Genomic DNA, 23,035 nt, shown 5'->3' on the forward strand with positions numbered 1-23,035 from the left:
AGACCTGAGTGTAAAAATTTTGAAAATAATCAAGTAGACACCAGCAGCAACTGAGTCAACAGCTAAGGAAGACAGACTTATTGCTAGACTATCAGCTCAGCTATATCAGTGTAACATTGCTTATGCATAATTATGAATATGAAATGAGATATAAGAGCCTGGGAGACCAAACATAGTGCCAACATGGTATAATTACACTAAGTCAGACAAAATCATTCTTACCTTTATTCCATATTTTATTGTGAATCCTAAAAGAACACCATTTTCTTCATCAGGAGGTAATGACCACCTGAAGGTAATATAGTTGGGCATCACGGTAATGGGAGAAAATTCTGCCACCTGCAAAGAACCACAGATTTTAACTTGAAACTAAATCTCAATTGTTGATGTACAGTACTTGACTGATCAATCAAAATATTTCTATACCTTGTAATTTTCTCTATTCCTTCCTATTGTTATTTCCCTTTCCTACCCAATTCTATATACATCATACTCAAAAAAGTAATTTGTAGAATCATCTTACAACTAACAAAATGCTAGCTGAAATTTTAAATGTTTCATGACTTGTATTAAAAAAATTGAGAGAATGGCTGGGATGATGGAGAGTAGCAAAAAAAAAAAAAAAAAAAAAAAAAAAAAAAAAAAAAAAAAAAAACCCTCAATTATCCACCAATTTGTGTATGGTGTAAGAAGGCTGAGTGGCTTGACTTCTTACCATTTTGTCCATACATAAAACATGCTGGGATTGATGTCTATTAAGTCTGTATCCACATTCAAACAAAGCTCAACTACCAATATTTAAGATGCAGTACTTGTAATACCAATGGCAGACCCTTAAAAATCCAGGCATCTCTCGCTTATTGTTTCTGCATAATGAAGTGGCTACTCTAGAAGATGAGGGGCAGCTTTACTTCTGAATTAATGGTTTTACTTGATACCAATGCTTACTTTTACAGGATTTTAGATCTAAATGATAATTAGCCTGAGCAGTGAGTAGTTATGCAATGGCAACCATTTAGTAAAGGCGATTCAAGTAACAGCACAAAAATAATGATGAAAATTATAAATATCTTAATGAAGACAACAAAATTGAAAAAAGAGAGGGAGAAAAGAAAACATGGATATTAATAACAAGCTCTTACCTTGCCTGGAGTACTCTCATGAGTTGTGAAAGTAGCAGATACAGACTTAGACTGCCTCATTTTGTTCTTTATATTGCCAGCAATGGTCAGCACAGTGAAGGTATAGTTGCGGTGTGCCCGCAGTTGAGTAATGGTGATAGAGTCATGTTTGGTGTCATTAGTAATTAATTCATCATCACTCAAATACTGCACCTGCAAGCATAAGTGGCATGTGTTAGTACTAAAATACTAAATGAATTTAAATCAGCCTAAGCATCCCTACTGTATAAAATAATCAATGAAGACGATGATAAATAAAATGTTAAACACGATTAAAGGCACCATAATGTCTGAGGACAAGTTAGTACTTTATTGTTTATTATGAAAATTCAGCTCAACTAAAAGTTTCCTAATGAGTTAAGGGTTCATCTGCTGAAGAAAAAATAAATAAATAAATTATATATATATATATATATATATATATATATATATATATATATATATATATATATATATATATATATATATATATATATATATATATATATATTTTTTTTTTTTTTTTTTATAAAAAAAATTTTTCATTTGTTCCAGAAATATGCAAACCTGATAAAAAGACATCTTCAAATTTAGTGAATACAATCTTATAGGAGTTATATAAAGTTTATTTGTTATTTTCATCAACAATGTATTGCTGATAAAAGCACTATGTCAATTTTTGTTTTTCAAAAAACAAAAAAAGAAAATACACTTTTACAGATATTTAAAAGGCAAATAATATAAAATTTGGCAGGTAACATCTTTTCATCAGGACACATAATATATTAAAATTACATCAAATTTGGTTTTGAAATAGCTTATCTTGACTTTTGGCAGATGGTTTCCTTAAGTATAATGCCATGTAAAAATATTTGTGTGTGTGTGTGTGTGTGTGTGTGTGTGTGTTGTGTGTGACTGCTACTAGAGGCCAAAAATGTTAAATGCTATTTTGAAGAATAAACAGGTAAAGGTGAGATAAAAAATAAAAAAAAAAATTAAAAAAATTAAAAAATTATGGGATTCCTATATCTAACCATACAATTACTTTGTTTTCATGAGAGTGTATATAAAACCTAATTCAACCCTCACACCTTTTTATTTCTTTCAGGGAATACGAACCTCAAAATAATCATAGTCGCCTTTAGGTTTTATCCACGCTAACGTGATTTCGCTGTCAGATATATAAGTAGCATTAATGCCAGTGACAGACTTGGGATAAAGACGATCTTGACGTATCAGAGGCTGGCTGGTCACCTCCTTTGACACAGTCCACACATTAACAGTATATAGCCGCCCAGGAACCAGGCCTTCAAACACAACCTGGAAAACAGTATAATTATGATTTTTATAGAGAACTGCATTTAAACCAGGAAATGAAATTTCAAACTGAACTGTCATAAGAGAAAATGCCATACTTCCACACTGGCTAATGCTGCTGCCATCGTCAAGGCAATCTCCAAAGGCAATTTTCTATGAGTAAAAATTTCTAATTTTTATATCCAAGTAACATGTTTGTTTCATGAAAGGAATCATGAACATAAAATAAGTCATATTTTATCTGTGTCAAAGTTCAGGAAATTTAATCAGTAAAGTGATATGAAGAAGAAATTACATTTGATAACATCTTTGATAACCCTTTTTTTCTCTCAAAATATAAGTATAATAATACCTTTCTATCATCATCATTTGCCCATTTTTCTTTCATTGGAATAGTTGTGTTCGACAACATGAATCTGTATTTATCAAAAATAGCCACAGCAGCAGGTGTAGGGGTGTAGCGCACTGTCATGGACTGGGCCTCCGACTGGCTAACAATAGTGATATCTGAAGTGATGACTGGTCCTGAAAAGCATATATGAGAATGAAGCTGTAAATTGTGAATAAATAAATAAATAAATAAATAAATATATATATATATATATATATATATATATATATATATATATATATATATATATATATATATATATATATATATATATATATATATATATATATATATATATATATATATATATATATATATATATATATATATATATATATATATATATATATATATATATATATATATATATATATATATATATATATAATGTTACTTACATGCTCTTTTCTTAAATACTATTATTTCATGAAATGTATACGTTAGTCACAAGGTATAAAAAAAAAATTACAAGAAAATTTAGTAGTTCTTTTGTAAAATGTGTATCAGTATTATTCATAAAGATTATCTCGCTTTTTTCTTCAGTAAAATATACTTTAGTTAAAAGTGCTTATCATAATCAACACCACCCAAAAATATTTGTTTAAAATCCATTCAATTTATAAAAAAAATAGAGAGTAGAAATATATATTATCATATGAATTTCAAAGTATGAAGTAGTGCAAAAAGATCTCAATAAGATGAAAAGATGGTGTTAAAAGAATATTACATCAAAGGTTATCATTATTAAAAAAAGAACTCTTAATAAAAATAGTTCACATTAAACAAATTATAAACATATGTTTGCTTCATCTATTCTACCATTTAAATTTTCACATCCACGGCTCCCTTAGACCCAGAAAGCCACAATAATGTATGTTAAAAGCCAGGCTTGTAAAGGATATTTGTTGTGTGAAAAACACTGACTTGTTCTGCTAGAGAGGGAAACATTTTCACTCTTCACTCCATGGGCTGTGGTGTAGAACTGGAAGTGGTACAGTTCCCCTGGCATCAACTCTCCAATCAAGACGGTCAGTTTACGGTTGATGCCCTGAGTTGCTTGATCACCAGATATTTGTTTTGATTTCTGTGAGAGAAAATTTGGGGCTGAATAAAAACCTACAATGCAGATTTCATGTTCTGGAATTAAAGCAAAGGTAAAAAAAATATAAATATTATTTGGAACAAACATTTATATATGACAGTAATATTACATAGTACATACCCAAACAATATATGGACTTTTCCACAAGGACAGCTTATTTACTACTAGTGTGTATAAATCCTGCTCCAAGCCAACCACTTCTGTAGTACCTATGAGTATGTGGTACTCATCTGCTGATTTTTTGAAGCCTGCCCTTCTTCTCACTAAACTTGCATTGCTGTGTATGTTGGTGGCAGCTGCAGCCTGCCCTTTTCACTAAACTAGCATCTCTGTTGGCGGAGGCAGTGGTGGCAGCAGTATGCTTGCTCCCATGATATTATTGTTATCCTATTCTACGTTACGGACTTCTCTGTGGTTTGTTGCAGCCAATTCCTGTGTTAGGCTTTAAGTTCCCCATTTTAAAGTATGACTTAGAAGCAAACTTACCCCTGTGCTAGACATGATTCACATTAGATTCTTGAGCATTAGCAGCAACCTCACTGCATACATAAATACGTATATATATATATATATATATATATATATATATATATATATATATATATATATATATATATATATATATATATATATATATATATATATATATATATATAGACACACACACACACACAAATGGAATGAATGAATTCAGTGAAGACGTTGCCAATGCCGTAACTGTCCGTGCTTTTAAGACCAAACTGGATAGATATATAGAGACAGGATACTATGAGATTACTCCCCACACACATGGCTCTACATACAGCTTGTTAACAAACATTAGGGTGGCATTTAACTATTTAGACAAAGAAATTATGAAAAAAATTATAATAAGCATGATACAACCTAAATTGGAATATGCAGCAGTAGTTTGGGCTCCATGTAGAAAAAAAGATATATGGAAACTGGAAAGAATACAGAGGATAGCAACAAAGATGGTACCAGAATTGAGACTTAAGCCATGAAGAAAGACTTGGAGATGGGACTACCAACACTACAAGAGAGAAGAGAAAGAGAAGACCTGACAACAATGTACAAATTAGTAAACAATATAGAAAGAATAGACAGAAATGACTTGGTACCACTGATGGAGGAGGGAAAGAGATGCACAAGGGGGCATGGGAAGAAAATAAGAAGAGTGGATGTTCGAGTGACATCAAGAAATATACCTTCCCGCATCGAGCTATCAAAATTTGGAATGATTTGAAGGAAGAAGTGATTGTGGCAAACAATGTATACTTGCTGAAAGAGAAATTGGATAAATCTGGTTATGGAGACAGGATAAAATGAGCCTTGGCTCGTGCCTTGTACAATACAACTAGGTAAATACACATGTGCATGCATGCATGCATGCATGCATGCACACACACACACACACACACACACACACACACACACACACACACACACACACACACGCACACACACACATTCAATACCTTTTTATCAGGAGTCATATCATTCCACCACAGTATTGTGTAATAATCAATCCTGCCTTCAGGTCGAGGCCACTCAAAGGTAATGTTTTGAGAATCCAAATAATGTTCGATACCTCTCACAGGATTTGGAGCTGTGGAAGGAATGGTATAGTGACATTACTATAACCCTAATCTTTTATAAACAGTATTTTTTCCCACTTTATGAGCAAGAAAATTAAATTAATTAAAAATTATTCAGATGGTTGCAATTCACTTCACTTGCATTACATCAGGAATAAGCTGATCAATGCAACACAACTTAGGTATGCAGGACTTATAATGTACCTGTGAGGTTAATCTATACTTTTACTTTGTACTATCACATATAATCAATTTCTGTAATTAACTCTAAAAGACACAAGTTTCTGAATGTTGTTTAGAAGACAACTTTTAAAAATTTAATTTATTTTTTCATTATTATTTATTGTACCACTGTGAAATTATTGTATATAATATACAGTGCAACCTCGGTTTCCAAATGCCTCCCTTTTTGAACAAATTTGTTCTCAAACAAAACTTTGAACTCATAAATGCTTCGGTTGCCTTACCATAATTCAGTTCTCAAACAAAGTTATTTGATTTCAAATATTAAAAGACAGACCAAAAGCTGCAGTTTATTACTAATTTATAGTTTCTATAAATATTTCCTTCATTTTTATATATTTGGAGGAGAGACACAGAATGTAAGACAGTAATTCAATCTTTGAAATAGGGTAAATTTGATGCAATTGAAGAATCCTCAGTATAAACAAACAGTTTTCAGTGCTCAGGAGTAATCCTGAAGGTGGCTCTCTTGATGATCCCCAGCACCATCAATACTGCACAACTGCATTTTCTTAGTAGCTTTCCCTAGCAGCAAGATGTTTAAGTGTTATGATCACCTTCATTTTGGTCATGAGTGGGTTGCTCCTCTTTGTGTCACTGTAAGGCTTCCCTGACTAGATTGGTGACAAAGAGAATACTTGCATGGTCTAAACAGTATCTTCAGGTGAGTTCTGTGTTACTAAATTCATTCAATACATCCTTTCTGGATAATTAAAATATGAGCTGGAGATGTTGTGAAGCAGCCATCTTAGCAGTGGGAGTGTCTGTCATAAGAAACTAAGACAGGGTGTCCGGGTGTCTGGGAATGGATTAATCCATTTCACTTTGATTCCTATGGGAAAAATTAGCTTCAGTTTTCAAACATTTCAGACTTTAAACAGCATTCAAGAACAAATTGAGTTTCAGAACTGAGGTTCCACTATATATTATATGTCATGGTTGAGCTTATCATACATGAGTCTCCAATAAATATTCTTACTTAACAATGAAAAATACTATCATAAATTACTACTCACGAATGATCTGCTCCACTTCCTGAGGGGAGAAGCTCTCCACATGGTGTGACACAGAGCGCACTTGGATGATGTATCGTTCCCCAGCCTCTAGCTGCTCTACAGTAGCAACAGTTTGATTGGTGGGATTAAGTTCTGTCCATTCTGATCCGTCAATAGTGCGGTATCTGAAGAGAAAAAATTAAATAAATAATATTTTCTTTACAAAAACAGTAATAACTGGCTTTTTCTTATGCAGGAAGGGCACCAACCAAGGGCAACAAAAATCCCCCTCCAGAAAAAGGCCTATTGTGATGCAGGTCTCCAAATAGGGTCCAAAGCATTGGTCAAAAATTGAAGGATAAGTGTTTTGAGACTTCCCTCTTGAAGGAGTTCATGTCATAGGAAGGTGGAAATACAGAAGCAGGCAGGGAGTTCCAGAGTTTACCAGAGAAAGGGATGAATGATTGAGAATACTGGTTAATTCTTGCATTAGAGAGGTTAACAGAATAGTGGTGAGAGAAAGAAGAAAGTCATGTGCAATGAGGCCACAGGAGGAGGGAGGCATGCAGTTAGCAAAATCAGAAGAGCAGTTAGCATGAAAATAGTAATAGAAGATCACAAGAGATGCAATACTGCAGCAATGAGAAAGAGACTGAAACATTGCAGTGATGAGAAAGAGGCTTAAACAGTCAGTTAAAGGAGAGGAGTTGATCAGATGAAAAGCTTCTGATTCCACCCTGTTTAGAAGAGCGGTATGAGTGGAATCCCCCCCCCCCCCCGCCAACATGTGAAGCATACTCCATACATGAATGGACAAGGCTCTTGTACAAAGCTAGCAGCTGGAAGGGTGAGAAAAACTGACGGAGACGTCTCAGAATGCCTAACTTCATTGGAGCTGTTTTAGCTAGAGATGAAATGTGAAGTTTCCAGTTTAGATTGTGAGTAAAGAACAGATCAAGGATGTTCAGTGTAGAAGAGGGAGACAGCTGAGTGTCACTGATGAAGAGGGGATAGTTGTCTGGAAGGTTGTGTCGAGTTGATAGATGTAGGAATTGAGTTTTTTGAGGCATTGAATAATACTAAGTTTGCTCTGCCCCAATCAAAAGTTTTAGAAAGATCAGAAGTCAGGCATCCTATGGCTTCCTTGTGTGAACTGTTTACTTCCTGAAGTGTTGGACATCTATGAAAAAATGTGGAAAAGTGCAGGGTGGTATCATCAGCATAGGAGCAGATAGGACAAGAAGTTTGGTTTAGATCACTGATGAATAACAGGAAGAGAGTGGGTGACAGGACAGAACCCTGAAGAACACTACTGTTAATAGATTTCAAGAGAAGAATAGTGACTGTCTACCACAGCAGCAATAAAATGGTCAGAAAGGAAACCTGAGAAGGCTTACCACCTATATCATCATTAAATGAGAATGTTATAAGATAAGAAGGAAATATTGTACAACAAAATATCAACACCACTGAACTATTTCTTTCAGGATTCTCAATACTCACCGGACAACATAGTGAGTAGAAAGGGAGTTGATGGGTGGCTGCCATGCTAGACTTACGGATGAGTTACTTGTACCAGTGATGGTTAAATTCCGCACAGAGTTTGGATCTGAGAACATACATTGCATGCAGAGTGGTTACCATAACAAGTTTCTCAAACATTTCCATTATCATTAGTATTTCTTCTGATTTTAATAGACTTTCTTTTTTGTTTTACATTTTTCTTGCATTCCTTTATCTGTTATTTCATTTTCCTCTGACTTCACATTATCCAAGGAAGGATAGACAAGACACCATGGAAATTAATGTAATTTTACCCCTTTCAAGCTTCTACTTTATTTTTTTTCAGAAGGAATCAAGCAACAGATATTATTATGTGTAATACATATATGAATGCAAATGAAATAGCTGACATGAGATTTTTTTGGTACCTGTAGCATCTCCCTAATTATTTGTCCTCACTCAGATTTAGTACCATTAAAATCTGTCCCCTTTTACATAACCATAACTAGCTTAAAGTTTTCCCATCAATCCTAAATTTGTTTAAGAGCCTTTGGTGGGGTTATCTTGCATCCTACCAAATGGGGTTTCTGTAGGGTAAAGAAGAGTGCTTGTCTGTGATGGATGGATGAAGAGTTGTTGAGAATGCATGGATGGGGATATAATCTTGATGGCCTATATGGGAGGTTCTCCTGCATCTAGTCCACTCAACTGGATTAAATAAGGTGTTGGGAAAATTATCTAGTTCTGTTGTTTGGAACCTGTAGTGAAAATCATCATGTGTTGTGTAAGTGACTCTTGCACAGTGTAGTGCAGTGAGATCTCTCTCTTAGATGCCTAAAGGCTAAGATATGGGGGAAATTTTGTGAAAGTAGGCATCCAAATGCCTTGTCTTGGCCATCTTCCTTTAACAGCATTTCAAAGTGGTATATATATTGTTATTTTATATCCTTTGAAAAATCTCTTCCCATTGAGAAAAAAAAAGTACAGTATAGTTATATAAACACTATATATTTAATTGAGAGGTGCAAGTCAAGCTGGAATCAGTAAATGATATATGTTCTCAAACACAAGTGACAGTATGTCTTCTTCCAATATAATTTAATTTCTTCTCAATATTCAGGCAAAACTATACTGAGATTGCTTACTTACAGTAGAGTATTCATTACTTACATACAGCTTGGAAGTACACATGAGGTTCACTCCATAAGCCATGAGATACAGCATATACCTTAATTTCATAGCCAGCACCTGGATACAAATCTTCCAGCACTACTTGGGTATTCTCTGTCTGACGAGTCACTGACAGAGCTGTTGGGGATGGAAATGTTAAGTAAGCAGACAGACATTAATGACTGTTATATAATTTGCAAGCACTAAAGTTTAATAATGTGTTACCATGAGAGAGAGAGAGAGAGAGAGAGAGAGAGAGAGAGAGAGAGAGAGAGAGAGAGAGAGAGAGAGAGAGAGAGAGAGAGAGAGAGAGAGAGAGAGAGAGAGAGAGAGAGAGAGAGAGAGAGAGAGAGAGAGAGAGAGAGAAATGTTTATTACTCATATTATTTTTACCTGTATCATTTCTGGTGTAGACAACATCATATTTATCTTGCTTGGATGTGACATCACTCTTCCAAGAAATTTTAAGACCATGTGGTATGGGTTGGAGTTCCTCAATAATGGGAGAAGCTGGTTCTGAATAAAATAAAGAGGCATTGTTGATTTCCTGTTTCTACCTTACTGAATATAATCTACATCAAATCACCAAGAAGTATGTGTACTATATTTAGAATACACATCTTCATAACCAACACTGAAAATTATTTTAAAGCAAATATCAAACAAATCACAGGATTATGAAACATCTAAAAATATATGTATAGAATAAATATTTAAACAAATCAATAAATAAACAAACTGTACCAATTCAAATCTCGTTTGCAAATGCATTCAACAACTTTAATTAGTGTTAACTTCTCACAAAAGAGATCATGAGGTTAAGAGAAATTAAAACCTTAGGATTCATTTTCACTTCTGACTAATTTGGTACAGCTTATCAAACAGGAGCAATGTATAACAGCAGATGCACAATGTTAGTGTCACTTCTACAAAGTCCTATGTAATATTGCTACATATCAACAATACACAAGTTTATGATACTGAAGATTGAAAGTATATATAACAATGCAGCCAGCTGGCTTCTAGCAATATCACCATGAAAACTCAAGCTTACAAAATATCTTAATTTCACTTTTATTTAACTAAATTCTGTCACAGTTTGGAGTTATATAAAGTGTGATGACTAGTTAAGCTAATTGTCATGTGTAGTGTCAGATATGTAAAATATGATACTGTTTATTATGTCAGGAAATGAGCCATTTATGGCTTGGCAGACTAGGCCATTTATTTGTTATGTGTATATACTTTATAAATGTACTATTAATTCAATAAATCAAGTGAAATGAAGTAAAAATCAAATCATATGCTCTATCTCCTCTGATGACTGTTCAAAAGAGCTCCTTCACAGGATATCTCACTGCAGAAGACTCCATTTACTCCAATGTATGTAACTCCTTGCTTGCAATCTTCATTGTCTTACCTTTTTTTTTTTTCTCAAATACTTTAAAACTCTGTCTTCTCAATTTGTATGAATGATTACTAAAAACATGGTTCAGTTTCTTCAAGCATACAACACAGGATCCTAACTAAGGTAAGAACTTACTTGTTGCAAAGTAAATCTGAGAAGCAGGGTCACTCTCCACATCATTTGAAATGGCAGTCACTGTAATAGAATAATTCCTCCCAGGGTAGAGCTCTTCCCCTGCCCAAGTCTCTGTCACTAGTTGGGTACGAGAATCTCCATTGTCTCTCTCTACCTCTTGATACACAACCTGTAAAAATCCAAGTAATATAGTATTAAACAAAGTATTAAGGCATGTATTGTGCAGCACTGGTACTCTTAATTACCCCCTTGATGAACTGACTCACTTATGGTTCTTAATGTGTAAGATAAGGCTGTTCTGAAATGAGGTTGTGACAGTTGAAGTGATGGTCAAAGGGAATGATCATGAGGTGAACCCTGCTCACTCATCTGTCACTATTCTTAGCATGGTATATGGTGTTTGAAGAAGAAATAACATTAAGTGCATGACAATGGTCTCAATGTATGAATAACCTTGCTCAAGTGTCAGGGATTCATGTATGAGTTTGATATTTTGTGAATGGCATGGTGGAAAGAGGAGTACTGTAAAAAGTTTTCCTATCACTGCTGCCATTGAAAACACTGCTGATGTATACATATTTTGATCATGCTGAACCTGGACTTGCACAGTTTGCTATATCAATCTTGTGGTACAATTAGGGAGTATTTTGCATTGACGCATCATTCATAGAACAGGCCTTTGTTCTGTAGCACTCTTATAACAACTGATGATGATACAACAGAAAACAGTATCTTGGAATTACTTTGTAATGATCCTGAGTTGAGGTTGGATCAGGCTCCCAAGACAGCTGCACCTTCCGTCCATCACCCATTTCTTCTGCTACTAGCCTGCGGACACTCAGTGGACCTACAAGGAACGTCAAAATCAGTGAAACACTGTTAGGGATGAGAGAGAGAGAGAGAGAGAGAGAGAGAGAGAGAGAGAGAGAGAGAGAGAGAGAGAGAGAGAGAGAGAGAGAGAGAGAGAGAGAGACACCCAATAGTTATATATATAGTTATATATATAGTAACATACATGTTTGCATTATTTCAGTTTCACTCTTATCTTGCCTTCCTATATTTTATGGAAAAAAATTAATTGTATCTTAGGGCATGGCAATGTTGGGCAGTTGGGCAACTAAGTAACTACACTGATTGGTAAAATATACTTAATACAGTATTTATACAAGAATGTATCTTACAATGAAAAATGTGGTATGCATTCACAATACCAACACATACTTACGTGTTGTAACATTCCCAGCGGTAGGCCAAGAGGCAACATTGCCAGAGAATGTTTTAATCAGCACACTATAAGTTCTACCAGGCTCCAAATTAGAATCAAATGTTGCTTTTCGAGGTTCATTGGCGTTGATGAAAATAGGTGGTTGCTTCTTGCCTTCCAGATTCAGCTGGTAGCGGTCAAACTCACTGTAATTAATGCTTTGTTGGAACACGTGCAGAAGTTATTGTTATACGTACAATTATCTACTTAGCTACAGTAAAATCCCTCTTATCCGGCATCAACGGGACCGCCGACATGCCAGATACTTGAATAGAAGTGAAATCATGTCCACAATCACCACCCTACACTCACGCATCTTACCATAACAAAGATCAGCTGATCTTAATCAGCAGCTGATCTGATCAGCTGCTTAAGTGTAAGCACAACACGCTTCGCTTCCTCTTTTCTACAACTTTAGGCATGATGAAGGCGTCAGGCGATAAACAGTGCACACACGGGACTGAGTCACTGAGTAAACACAGTGCAGTGGGCTGCGGGTGGTGTGAAGCAGTGCGCTCTGGTGGCGAGGGGACAAAGTATGCCCCGCACGGGAATTTTAATCGATTTTATGAGTACACATTGATTTTTTATTGATTTTAAGGCTCGGGGAAAAATGTGCCGGATACTTGAAGCTGCCGGATACTCGAATGCCGGATGAGAGGGATTTTACTGTATATCTGTCTATTTATCTCTCTAATAATCCCTTCAGTTTCCTCTGATGCAATGTTCTTTCTTGTCCAGCCATTAGATACAATTACGTGATTAGAGAATTAACCAAATACTAATAAAGATCATTTATATTTCAGAAAGAATTGCCAAATATCCTACACAGTGGACAAGCACAAAATTCAGAACTGAAAGTATAGTATAGAAAGGTGTGGGCATGTAGGACCAAGAGCCAATTTGAGGTAGCCACAGCTAATAAGCAAAGATTATATACTGTGGCTACACCCATCCAAGCCAAGGTCTTGGAAGCTCCATATATATATATACTGTATATATATATATATATATATATATATATATATATATATATATATATATATATATATATATATATATTTTTTTTTTTTTTTTTTTTTTTTTTTTTTTTTTTGCCAGTTAGGTTTTTATAATTGGACTTTTTAAGTTTTCCTTCTTCATTAACATCATGAGAGAGAGAGAGAGAGAGAGAGAGAGAGAGAGAGAGAGAGAGAGAGAGAGAGAGAGAGAGAGAGAGAGAGAGAGAGAGAGAGAGAGATTGGACAACGAAAGCTCGAAAATTATTACACACACACACACACACACACACACACACACACACACACACACTATGAGTTCCTGTGAAGGGTACAATCGTACTCTCTTCTGTGGACACTTATGGACCTTGAGGGCGGCACGAGGAGACAGTCGGGGAGGGGAAAGGGGGGATGAGGACTGGTTTAGGAGCTGTTGCATGTGTCTAGCGGAACGCCCTCGAGGAGGAGAGTAGCCAGGGTTATGGCGTGACTCTTGCGTAGAAGACACTATTGCAGCAGGCAGGAGAGAAAGCCTTGAAGAACGTTCAACCTTTACTGCAGTACATGATGTTGTCCCTCAGTATGTTCCTGATCCTTCCACACAATAACGAAGTGTGATCTCTCTTCAGTCAATCAAAATTGAAGTTCATAGTAATGTTAAAACTGTGTATACTGTTCGAGTATCACATACATATTGTTTTTGAAAGAGAGACAGCCAAGGCTGAATGCACGGCGTGCCAAATGAATACGTGGAGTGTGTGTGTGTTTCACCTACACCAAGTAAGCTTAAGCTTCCATGATCTGCGCGCGCAGAGAGCCTAATCATGAACTTTTCTTGAGGGTAGATACATAGTACAGACCGAGACAGACTGTGGGGCCTTGAGTGTCCACCCACATGCTGGACGGCTGGCTCGTGCCCGCCTGCCCACCAGACACAACTCTCCACTGTTTCGTGAAAGTACGAATTCTCTCTCTCTCTCTCTCTCTCTCTAAACACACACATACACACACACACACACACACACACACACACACACACACACACACACAGAAATTTTCAGAGTATCATTTTTCCTCCCAAAGTCTGGGAATGTATTGTCGCGTTGAAGTCTCTCACCCGTGGATTCGAAAACGAACTGGTGCGATATAGTATTTCTCGATTTTTATAAACAAAAGAAGGGATGTCGTCGATATTTTAGTAGCGGGACGTTAATGCGTGAGGGCAGGAGGCAAACTTTCATACAAAGCCAGCACTGATAATATCATGATCCATAATATGGGTCATAGTAACATCTATTTAATGTATCTATTGATTCCCATGTTAACGTCGGCTTGCTTTATTACCACCCTGTGGCGAGTCACAACAGTGTCTCTATATGTGCTAAGTGACTGGTGAACGTGTAATAAGATATTTTAATTTTTTTTCTTTTCGTCAGGGATGTATTTATTTTCTAATGCAGAAGAAAATACTATTTTTAACAATTCTCAAAGAAAGATTATTGTCCGATTTAAAACAGTGGCAGCCGAAACATAAAATAAAAAGTCATTTGGACAAGATCCACTGCCAAGGTATAAGTCTGTATAATTGAAAATAAATAAATAAATAAATAAATAAATAAATAAATAAATAAAATAGACAGCATACGTTTGCAATAGGTGGAAAAACTGCCAGATTCACCAGCCGACTTAATTTTAAAGGAAGAAAAAAAAAGTCGGTATACTGAAAAAAAAACACTAATTTATGTTATGTCATCATTCATATGTATAATATAAAAACAAGTTTCTGCGAAATGGATGGGTTAAATGTATTCTCCCATGTACTCTTATCGCGCTTATCTTTCCCTCCTTTCTTTCAACCAGATGGCACCACTGCTACCACATCTATTTCTAAAGCTGAACTCTTCGCTCAAACCTTTGCTAAAAACTTTACCTTGGACGATTCTGGGCTTGTTCCTCCCTCTTCTCCACCCTCTGGCTACTTTATGCTACCTATTAAAATTCTAAACCAAACTTCTCGTCTTATTCACTCCTACGCTGATGATACCACCCTAAACTTTTCCACGTCTTTTCATAGACATCCAACCCTTCAGGAAGTAAACATTTCACGCAGGGAAGCCACAGAAAGCCTGACTTCTGATCTTTCTAAACTTTCTGGTTGGGGGCAGAGCAAACATGGTATTGTTCAGTGCCTCAAAAACTCAATTCCTCCATCTATCAACTCGACACAACCTTCCAGACAACTATCCGCTCTTCTTTAATGACACACAACTGTCCCCCTCTTCTACACCGAACATCCTCGGTCTGTCCTTTACTTATAATCTGAACTGGAAACTTCATATTTCATCTCTAGCTGAAGCAGCTTCTATGAAGTTAGGCGTTCTGAGACATCTCCGCCAGTTTTTCTCATCCCCTCCCCCTAAGCTGCTAACTCTGTACAAGGGCCTTATCCGTCCATGTGTGGAGTATGCTTCATGTCTGGGAGGGTTCCACTCATACTGCTTTTCTAGACGGTAGAACCAAAAGCTTTTCGTCTCATCAACTCCTCTCCTCTAAATGACTGTCTTCAGCCTCTCTCTCATCGCCGCAGTGTTGCATCTCTAGCTGTCTTCTACCGCTATTTTCATACTAACTGCTCTTCTGATCTTGCAATGATCATGAAAGCATGCCTCCCCTCCTCCCGCGGCTTCGCTGCACAAGACTTTCTTCTTTCTCTTACCCCTATTCTGTCCACCACTCTGATGCAAGAGTTAACTAGTATTCTCAATCATTCATCCCTTTCTCTGGTAAACTCTGGAACTCCCTGCCTGCTTCTGTATTTCCACCTTCCTATGACTTGAATTCCTTCAAGAGGGAGGTTTCAAGACACTTATCCTTCAATTTTTGACTACCGCTTTGGACCCTTTTATGGAACTGGCATCTCAGTGGGCTTTTTTTTTTATCTATTGGATTTTTGTTGCTCTTGGCCAGTGTCCCTCCTACATAAAAAAAAACAAAGTCCCTGCCATTTGCTATCAGTGAATCATGTCTCATACACCTCAGTACTCACCCTCTGCCCTTGGGAGCCTGCCAGTGGACGGTGAAGGAGTGGTATGTGAGGGTCTTGGTGTCGAATGTGATGTTTCGCGGGGACAGTGGGATGGTGCGGTACTGGGCGGTGGTGGGGTTGGAGATCTGGTCTTCACTCACCGTCTCCACAGAGATTTCGTAAGCCCGCCCTGAAACACACACACACACACACACACACACACACACACACAGAGGTGATAATAATAATGATGATGATGATGATAATAATAATAATAATAATAATAATAATAATAATAATAATAATAATAATAATAATAATAATAATAATAATGTATGTTAAATAATAAAAGAAATATTATTACTTGATAATTTTAAAAAATCTTACTAACAATCCTGAGAGAGAGAGAGAGAGAGAGAGAGAGAGAGAGAGAGAGAGAGAGAGAGAGAGAGAGAGAGAGAGAGAGAGAGAGAGAGAGAGGGTAGGGACAAGGTGCAAAGGGGTTTCAAATTAGTACCTGGGACGAGGCCATAGAAAGCTGCCTGAGCGGGTCCTGGCGGGTCCCCTTTCTTCTCCACATTCAATACACTCTCTGAAGCGTCAGTTGGTTTGATGCTCACCTGCACGAGAGGATGGTGGGAGGGAGGGAAGAGGAAGCACATACATTAGCCTTCACAGTTCATAACCAACTCTACTACAAGGCATGACATAAGAGAGAAGTAGCAGTCTGAATAATGTTTGCTTTCATGATCATATATAAACATCCTTTCTTATTTTGGTACACTCATAAATGTAAGCGTCTCCCTCCTGCACCCATGGATAGCTAAGAGTCTGGATATCCTGTACTTGTCATATCGTGTACTAAAGTGTCACATGAAATAATATCTCAAGAACTGTATGTCCTTAACAGGACCTCTCTTTTGAGGATAGTTATCGATGAATGAAGCCTAAAAAGTGAAACCTAACCAACAGTTTCCGTCATGATTTGCATTTACAAGTCTAAAAAGCTATTATCGAGGAAAAAGATGTTTCTTTCTCTTTCAATCCTTCGGTAATACTCACACATGATTCACCACGTCGCGCCAATGATTGCCACACATGTTTGTAAGGTTTTGTTGACGCTGAAGTTCCTCACCCTAGAAAAGTACACTCTCTCCCCTTCATGTGTCCTAACAAGAAAATCTAAGCGAAGAACTCAAATGAAGCGATGCAGGTGGCCACGACATGAGACCAGCATGCTATACTTTTACTTGCCATGATACGTGACTCTCCTTGCAACCCGTACGAAATGTATGCACCCCTTCATTCTGATGGTGCTAGTTCAGTGGAAGTATAGATGCTGGTGGCGGTAGTAGTAGTAGTAGTAGTAGTAGTAGTAGTAGTAGTAGTAGTAGTAGTAGTAGTAGTAGTAGTAGTAGTAGTAGTAGTAGTAGTAGTAGTAGTAGTAGTAGTAGTAGTAAAGATAATTGTGCCAAACTACATACAATTTACCTGAATTGGCATTGGGTTAATAAAAGTGGAACATAGTAATCCTACACAGTTGCTGCCTTGGCTCACATTACCTGCGTGTGACTTTCTGACGTGAACACAGCACAGCGAGGTGGGTGAAGGGTTCTGTGTGGCTCTGCTGCTGCTGTTCCTCTTGTTGTTATTTCAGTGCTCGAAAGAATGATAATGGTAGTGGTGATGGTGGTAACAATGAAAGCTAAGGTACAAATAGTTCTAATACCGGAGCATCAATCACGGTGTTAGTACTGGAGGAGTTGGTGGTGATGTTAATGCTGCTGGTGTTGGTTGGTAATGGTGTTAGTACTGGTGGTGTCGCCTGACGGTGTTGAAGCAGTGTGGGGCGGCGGAGCGCGGGGGAAAGTACGGGAGGTGAGCGTCATTCAAATGGATGACTGTCCATGAGGGGCACTGATTTGCATTTTTCCTGGACACACTTCGTCACTCTTGGACGCCCTGGTGCACAGGTGGAGGCGTTCCGGACGACACCCGTCACGCCGAAGAAGCCTCCCTCACCACTATTCTGTTCCGGCTGCTGCACCCACCCGTTCACTGCTCGTTCTGCTTCCTGCGCTCACCACATACTCAACATTGAGTAGATGGCCCACACACAATACGCTTACTAAAAGTGTAGGCCTTTTTTGGCTCTGGAGGCCAAGCTTCACGGGCAGTGAGAGGTCATTCCCTAAATCTGTCTGTGCACCCTAGTGAGGGGTGATTTCAGGATATACATCCATGTACGGCAATGGTCACACAGCTGTGCTCCTGCTAGTCCCTCTCAAGTAATTGATTATAAAAGTGATAACGCTACACAGCCACGCACCACTGCCCACCTGACTCACGCGAGCTATTGCAAGACTGGATTTTACAAACAGAAAAACCAGCCCTGCAGCCACCGGCCACACTCACCCGGTAGTGGGAGTAAACGCCGACTGGATAAGGCGGCTGCCACAACACCAACATGGTGGTTTCGTTTCTGTACCACACGATGAATCGGCCTGGCACGTTGGGTCCTGTCGAAGGGTGAGAGAAAACAATGAATGGACAACATTCCATTGACAGAGTGTCTAAGATGCACACTCAGAGAAATAACGAGATACAGGTTAAAATGTTCAGACCGTTTTATTGACCACAACATAACTGATAGGAAAAAAAATGTATACATCCAATGTCAGATAAAAAATAAAACATAACTAATGACTCGTGCAAAAGTAGCTGGTAGTCAAGAATGATTACGTTACATAAATAAATAAATAAATACTCTAAAAACAAATCTACATGCAAGAAAAACGTCATTTCTCTCCATCTGCCCCCTAAACATAAAATCCAATCCTCTGTAAAAATGCAAAGCATAAGATCATTTTTTTATGAAACGAATATAAATGCAAAAACGGCATGCTATGCTGTTACAACTTACGAGTGGTAAACTTAGATGAAATATACGCATCACTTTCTTTCTTCTCGTAAACAGTGTATAGCTGCAACTCGTACGATGCCCCAGGAATCAAGTCTCGCAGGATGAAAGGAAGCTGAGCCTCCTTGATCACCACGTTCCTGGTGCTGTCTTGCGGCTCCGACGGTGGGATCACTTTGAGCTTGAAGGCGGAATAACTCCCGCTGAGCGGCGGATCCCAAGTCACAGAGGCATTCTTTTCTGACAGAACCTGGATGTCAAGATTTCTGGGTGGAGCAGGCACTGCGAAGAGAAATAGAGAAAGGTAGGGTGATTCATCCACTCGCGCGCCAAGAAACACACACACACACACACACACACACACACACACACACACACACACACACACACACACACACACACACACACACACACACACACACACACACACACACACACACACTCAGTGAAACACAATAAAAAGGTTCAGAATGGAAATGAAGCACATGGATATGAGAAAAAGTAAAATCTTAATGTCAGGGAAATATTTTTGAAAACCCTGTTTCCAGAATTAAAATAAGCGAATCTGTTCGTATATATATATATATATATATATATATATATATATATATATATATATATATATATATATATATATATATATATATATATATATATATATATATATAAGATACATGAAAGTCGTTTGTTTACAGCAGAGCAACTCGTTGATGATGCTGACGTAACAGTAACAGTAAGGTGAACAAGATTCACTGCTTGCTAGACTGATATAAAAACTAAACTAGTGGAGGAGTGACAATTCATACCATTGCACAGTGCCTAGTTATCAAGGACATAAGGAGGATCCCCTGAATTATACGTATTTTGTTAACCTTGTTCGAATATGTCTGCTAAAGATTGACTCACCTGATACAACAAGCTTAGGTGACATCATATAACATCAGGTGACCAGAATCTAGGGCAGAAATAATACAGCGGTGGAGTCACAAACAAGAATGATATATTAATACTGCCACCGTGCTTTGAATACAAAGCCACAAACACAATGGAGTAACGGGCCACTCATGTGTCGTCCACATGAACACTTGAGAGTCTCACAAGTAGCGTGCGCCACAGGGTCACTTTTACCTCCCGTCATGTTTCTGGATGATGTCAATATGCGTAGGGACTTGACTAGTATTATGAATGATGTCTGCATAAATAACGAAGCTCATAACACTAATTTCAAATGGCGACTATTGTAAGACACATCAAAATAACTTCTATAAATGCAGCTTGAGAATGGGAACACGTCTTGAAAACATGGTAAGTAACCAAACACACACACACACACACACACACACACACACACACACACACACACACACACACACACACACACACACACACACGAACACACTGGAGGATTGTACAAAGAATGGCGACGAAAATGATGGTAAATACAGGTGTCGTAAGAGAGGCTGGGAAAGCTTAAGTCTCGTTCACTCTGGGCATGGACAGAGAAGAGAAATATCATGAATACTAATGAAAAGGAATGACAAGACAAGAAACAGCAAGATCATGTACTGTACGTGGAAAAGTAAGAAAGAAGAAATTTAGATTATTTAACAGATAAGTCAATGCAACACACACACACACACACACACACACACACACACACACACACAGAGAGAGAGAGAGAGAGAGAGAGAGAGAGAGAGAGAGAGAGAGAGAGAGAGAGAGAGAGAGAGAGAGAGAGAGAGAGAGAGAGAGAGAGAGAGAGAGAGAGAGAGAGAGAGAGAGAGAGAGATGCATACATACATACATACATACGTACAGACGGCTGCATACTTGATGAAGCAGCCTTCCTACCCATATTTTTTTCTCTAAAGCGACGTGTCAAGTCAAGAGATTTTAGTAGGTGAATATCAATGGCCAGAAGTCGTTATGTGTAAATTAAGCCACACCTTTCTCAACCCCCTCCATGTCCGCCTCCCCATCCCCACTCCCTCCTTGTTTCTACATTTCTCATGGAGAATGACTAAAAGGATAAAGGGGATGAGGAGTTCTCCTTACGAAGTGAGATTGAAGCTGTTAAATTTACACTCTTTACAGAAACGTAAGTTAAGATGGGATCTGATAGAAGTCTTTAAGTGGTATAAGGGTTATAACAAGGGGGACGGAAGCAAAATTCTTTGGATCAGTAACCAGGATAGAACAAGAAATAACGGGTTCAAGCTTGAAAAATTTAGGCTTAAAAAAGATATAGGAAGGAACTGGTTCTTAAATAGAGTGGTAGATGAATGGAATTGACTCAGTAATCAAGCTGTTAGTGATGAGTCGTTAGGGAGCTTTAAGAGAAGATTAGACAGATTTAAGGATGGGGATGACAGGCGGAAATAAGTAGGTATATTTCATAAAGGGACTGCCACGTGTAGGCCTGATGGCTTCTTGAAGCCATCAGGCTTCAAGAAGCCTGATGTGCTTATGTTCTTATACCCCCTCCCTATCTCCTCCATCTAAGCGCCCCCTCCCTCTCTCTGACAACTGAGATTTCATAGAAATAAAAAAAAAAGTAAAAATCCTAACATCTATGACTCCTTAGTTACAATTCTAATAGGATACAACAGGCAGGACAGCGTCTTGTTGCCTTCACTTCCCCATCTCTCTCTCTCTCTCTCTCTCTCTCTCTCTCTCTCTCTCTCTCTCTCTCTCTCTCTCTCTCTCTCTCTCTCTCTCTCTCTCTCTCTCTCTCTCTCTCTCCAGAAGTTAATCCATTGACCCAAGAGAATGATGACCTCTCATCACCCTCCACCTGTGCTATGCGTGATATGTGTGTGTGTGTGTGTGTGTGTGTGTGTGTGTGTGTGTGTGTGTGTGTGTGTGTGTGTGTGTGTGTGTGTGTGTGTGTGTGTGTGTGTGTGTGTGTGTGTGTGTGTGTGTGTTTGTTATATTGTAAGAAATGTCCTGAACGTTTAGGTGAGAGAGAGAGAGAGAGAGAGAGAGAGAGAGAGAGAGAGAGAGAGAGAGAGAGAGAGAGAGAGAGAGAGAGAGAGAGAGAGAGAGAGAGAGAGAGAGAGAGAGAGAGAGAGAGAGAGAGAGAGCACTCGGGCACGCCTCACGATTACTTAAATAGATAACAACATCCCATGTTTGTCTGAGTGTGACTAACAGGAAAGAAAATATATAACATATCGTGTTTTTTTGAGTGCATGACAAGTCCAACTGATATTTTCATAGCTTGGTTAAGAAAACAAACAGTTCGAGACCAAGTGTGATCTTAGCTTCCCTACAGTTTCACCTACGTCTGCTACCAATCCGTTTGTTGGTCATGGACATGGAATGGGGTTTAGAAAGGAGGTGTGGCTTAATTTACACGTCACGACTTCTGGCCAGTGAAAATCTCGTGAGTTGACATGTTGCTTTAGCTATAAAAAAAAAAAAGTGTGTGGGAGGGGTTGGGGGAGTAGGAAGGCTACTTCATCAAGTAGGAAACCGTCTGTACGTAGTATGTACTCGTGCATAAACATTTAAGTGTGCCTGAAACTCGTCACTATATAATATATAAGAAATAGTACTACTGTTTATACTGCATAACTGACTGTCATGTGTAAAAAAAATCCGCATCCGTATCCGCAACCCCGGATATGGAGGTGAAAATAATCCACAACCGCATCAGTATCCACATGGAGGTGAAAATAATCCGCAACCGCATCAGTATCCACATGGGGGAGGTGAAAATAATCCACAGCTGCATCAGTATCCACAAAAAAATTATATTTTAAGCTCCGCACTTTTATCCACAACCGCATTTTATGAAAAATACA

General features: G+C 37.9%; 1 protein-coding gene across 1 annotated transcript in view; it reads right to left on the reverse strand.

Moving 5' to 3' along the window:
- Positions 1–23,035, reverse strand: part of LOC135103049 (tyrosine-protein phosphatase 10D-like) — a 69,708-nt gene that overhangs the window by 15,887 nt on the left and 30,786 nt on the right. Inside the window, 17 exon segments of the mRNA XM_064008960.1 lie at positions 223–339; positions 1,143–1,334; positions 2,280–2,480; positions 2,830–3,002; positions 3,793–3,952; positions 5,449–5,579; positions 6,828–6,991; positions 8,310–8,415; positions 9,480–9,617; positions 9,873–9,995; positions 11,023–11,191; positions 11,766–11,869; positions 12,248–12,432; positions 16,331–16,499; positions 16,827–16,929; positions 18,725–18,828; positions 19,233–19,511. Coding sequence (XP_063865030.1) covers positions 223–339; positions 1,143–1,334; positions 2,280–2,480; positions 2,830–3,002; positions 3,793–3,952; positions 5,449–5,579; positions 6,828–6,991; positions 8,310–8,415; positions 9,480–9,617; positions 9,873–9,995; positions 11,023–11,191; positions 11,766–11,869; positions 12,248–12,432; positions 16,331–16,499; positions 16,827–16,929; positions 18,725–18,828; positions 19,233–19,511 — 2,618 coding nt within the window.

The sequence above is a fragment of the Scylla paramamosain genome, chromosome 8 (genome assembly GCF_035594125.1).
Source record: "Scylla paramamosain isolate STU-SP2022 chromosome 8, ASM3559412v1, whole genome shotgun sequence".
NCBI classification, from domain to species: domain Eukaryota; kingdom Metazoa; phylum Arthropoda; class Malacostraca; order Decapoda; family Portunidae; genus Scylla; species Scylla paramamosain.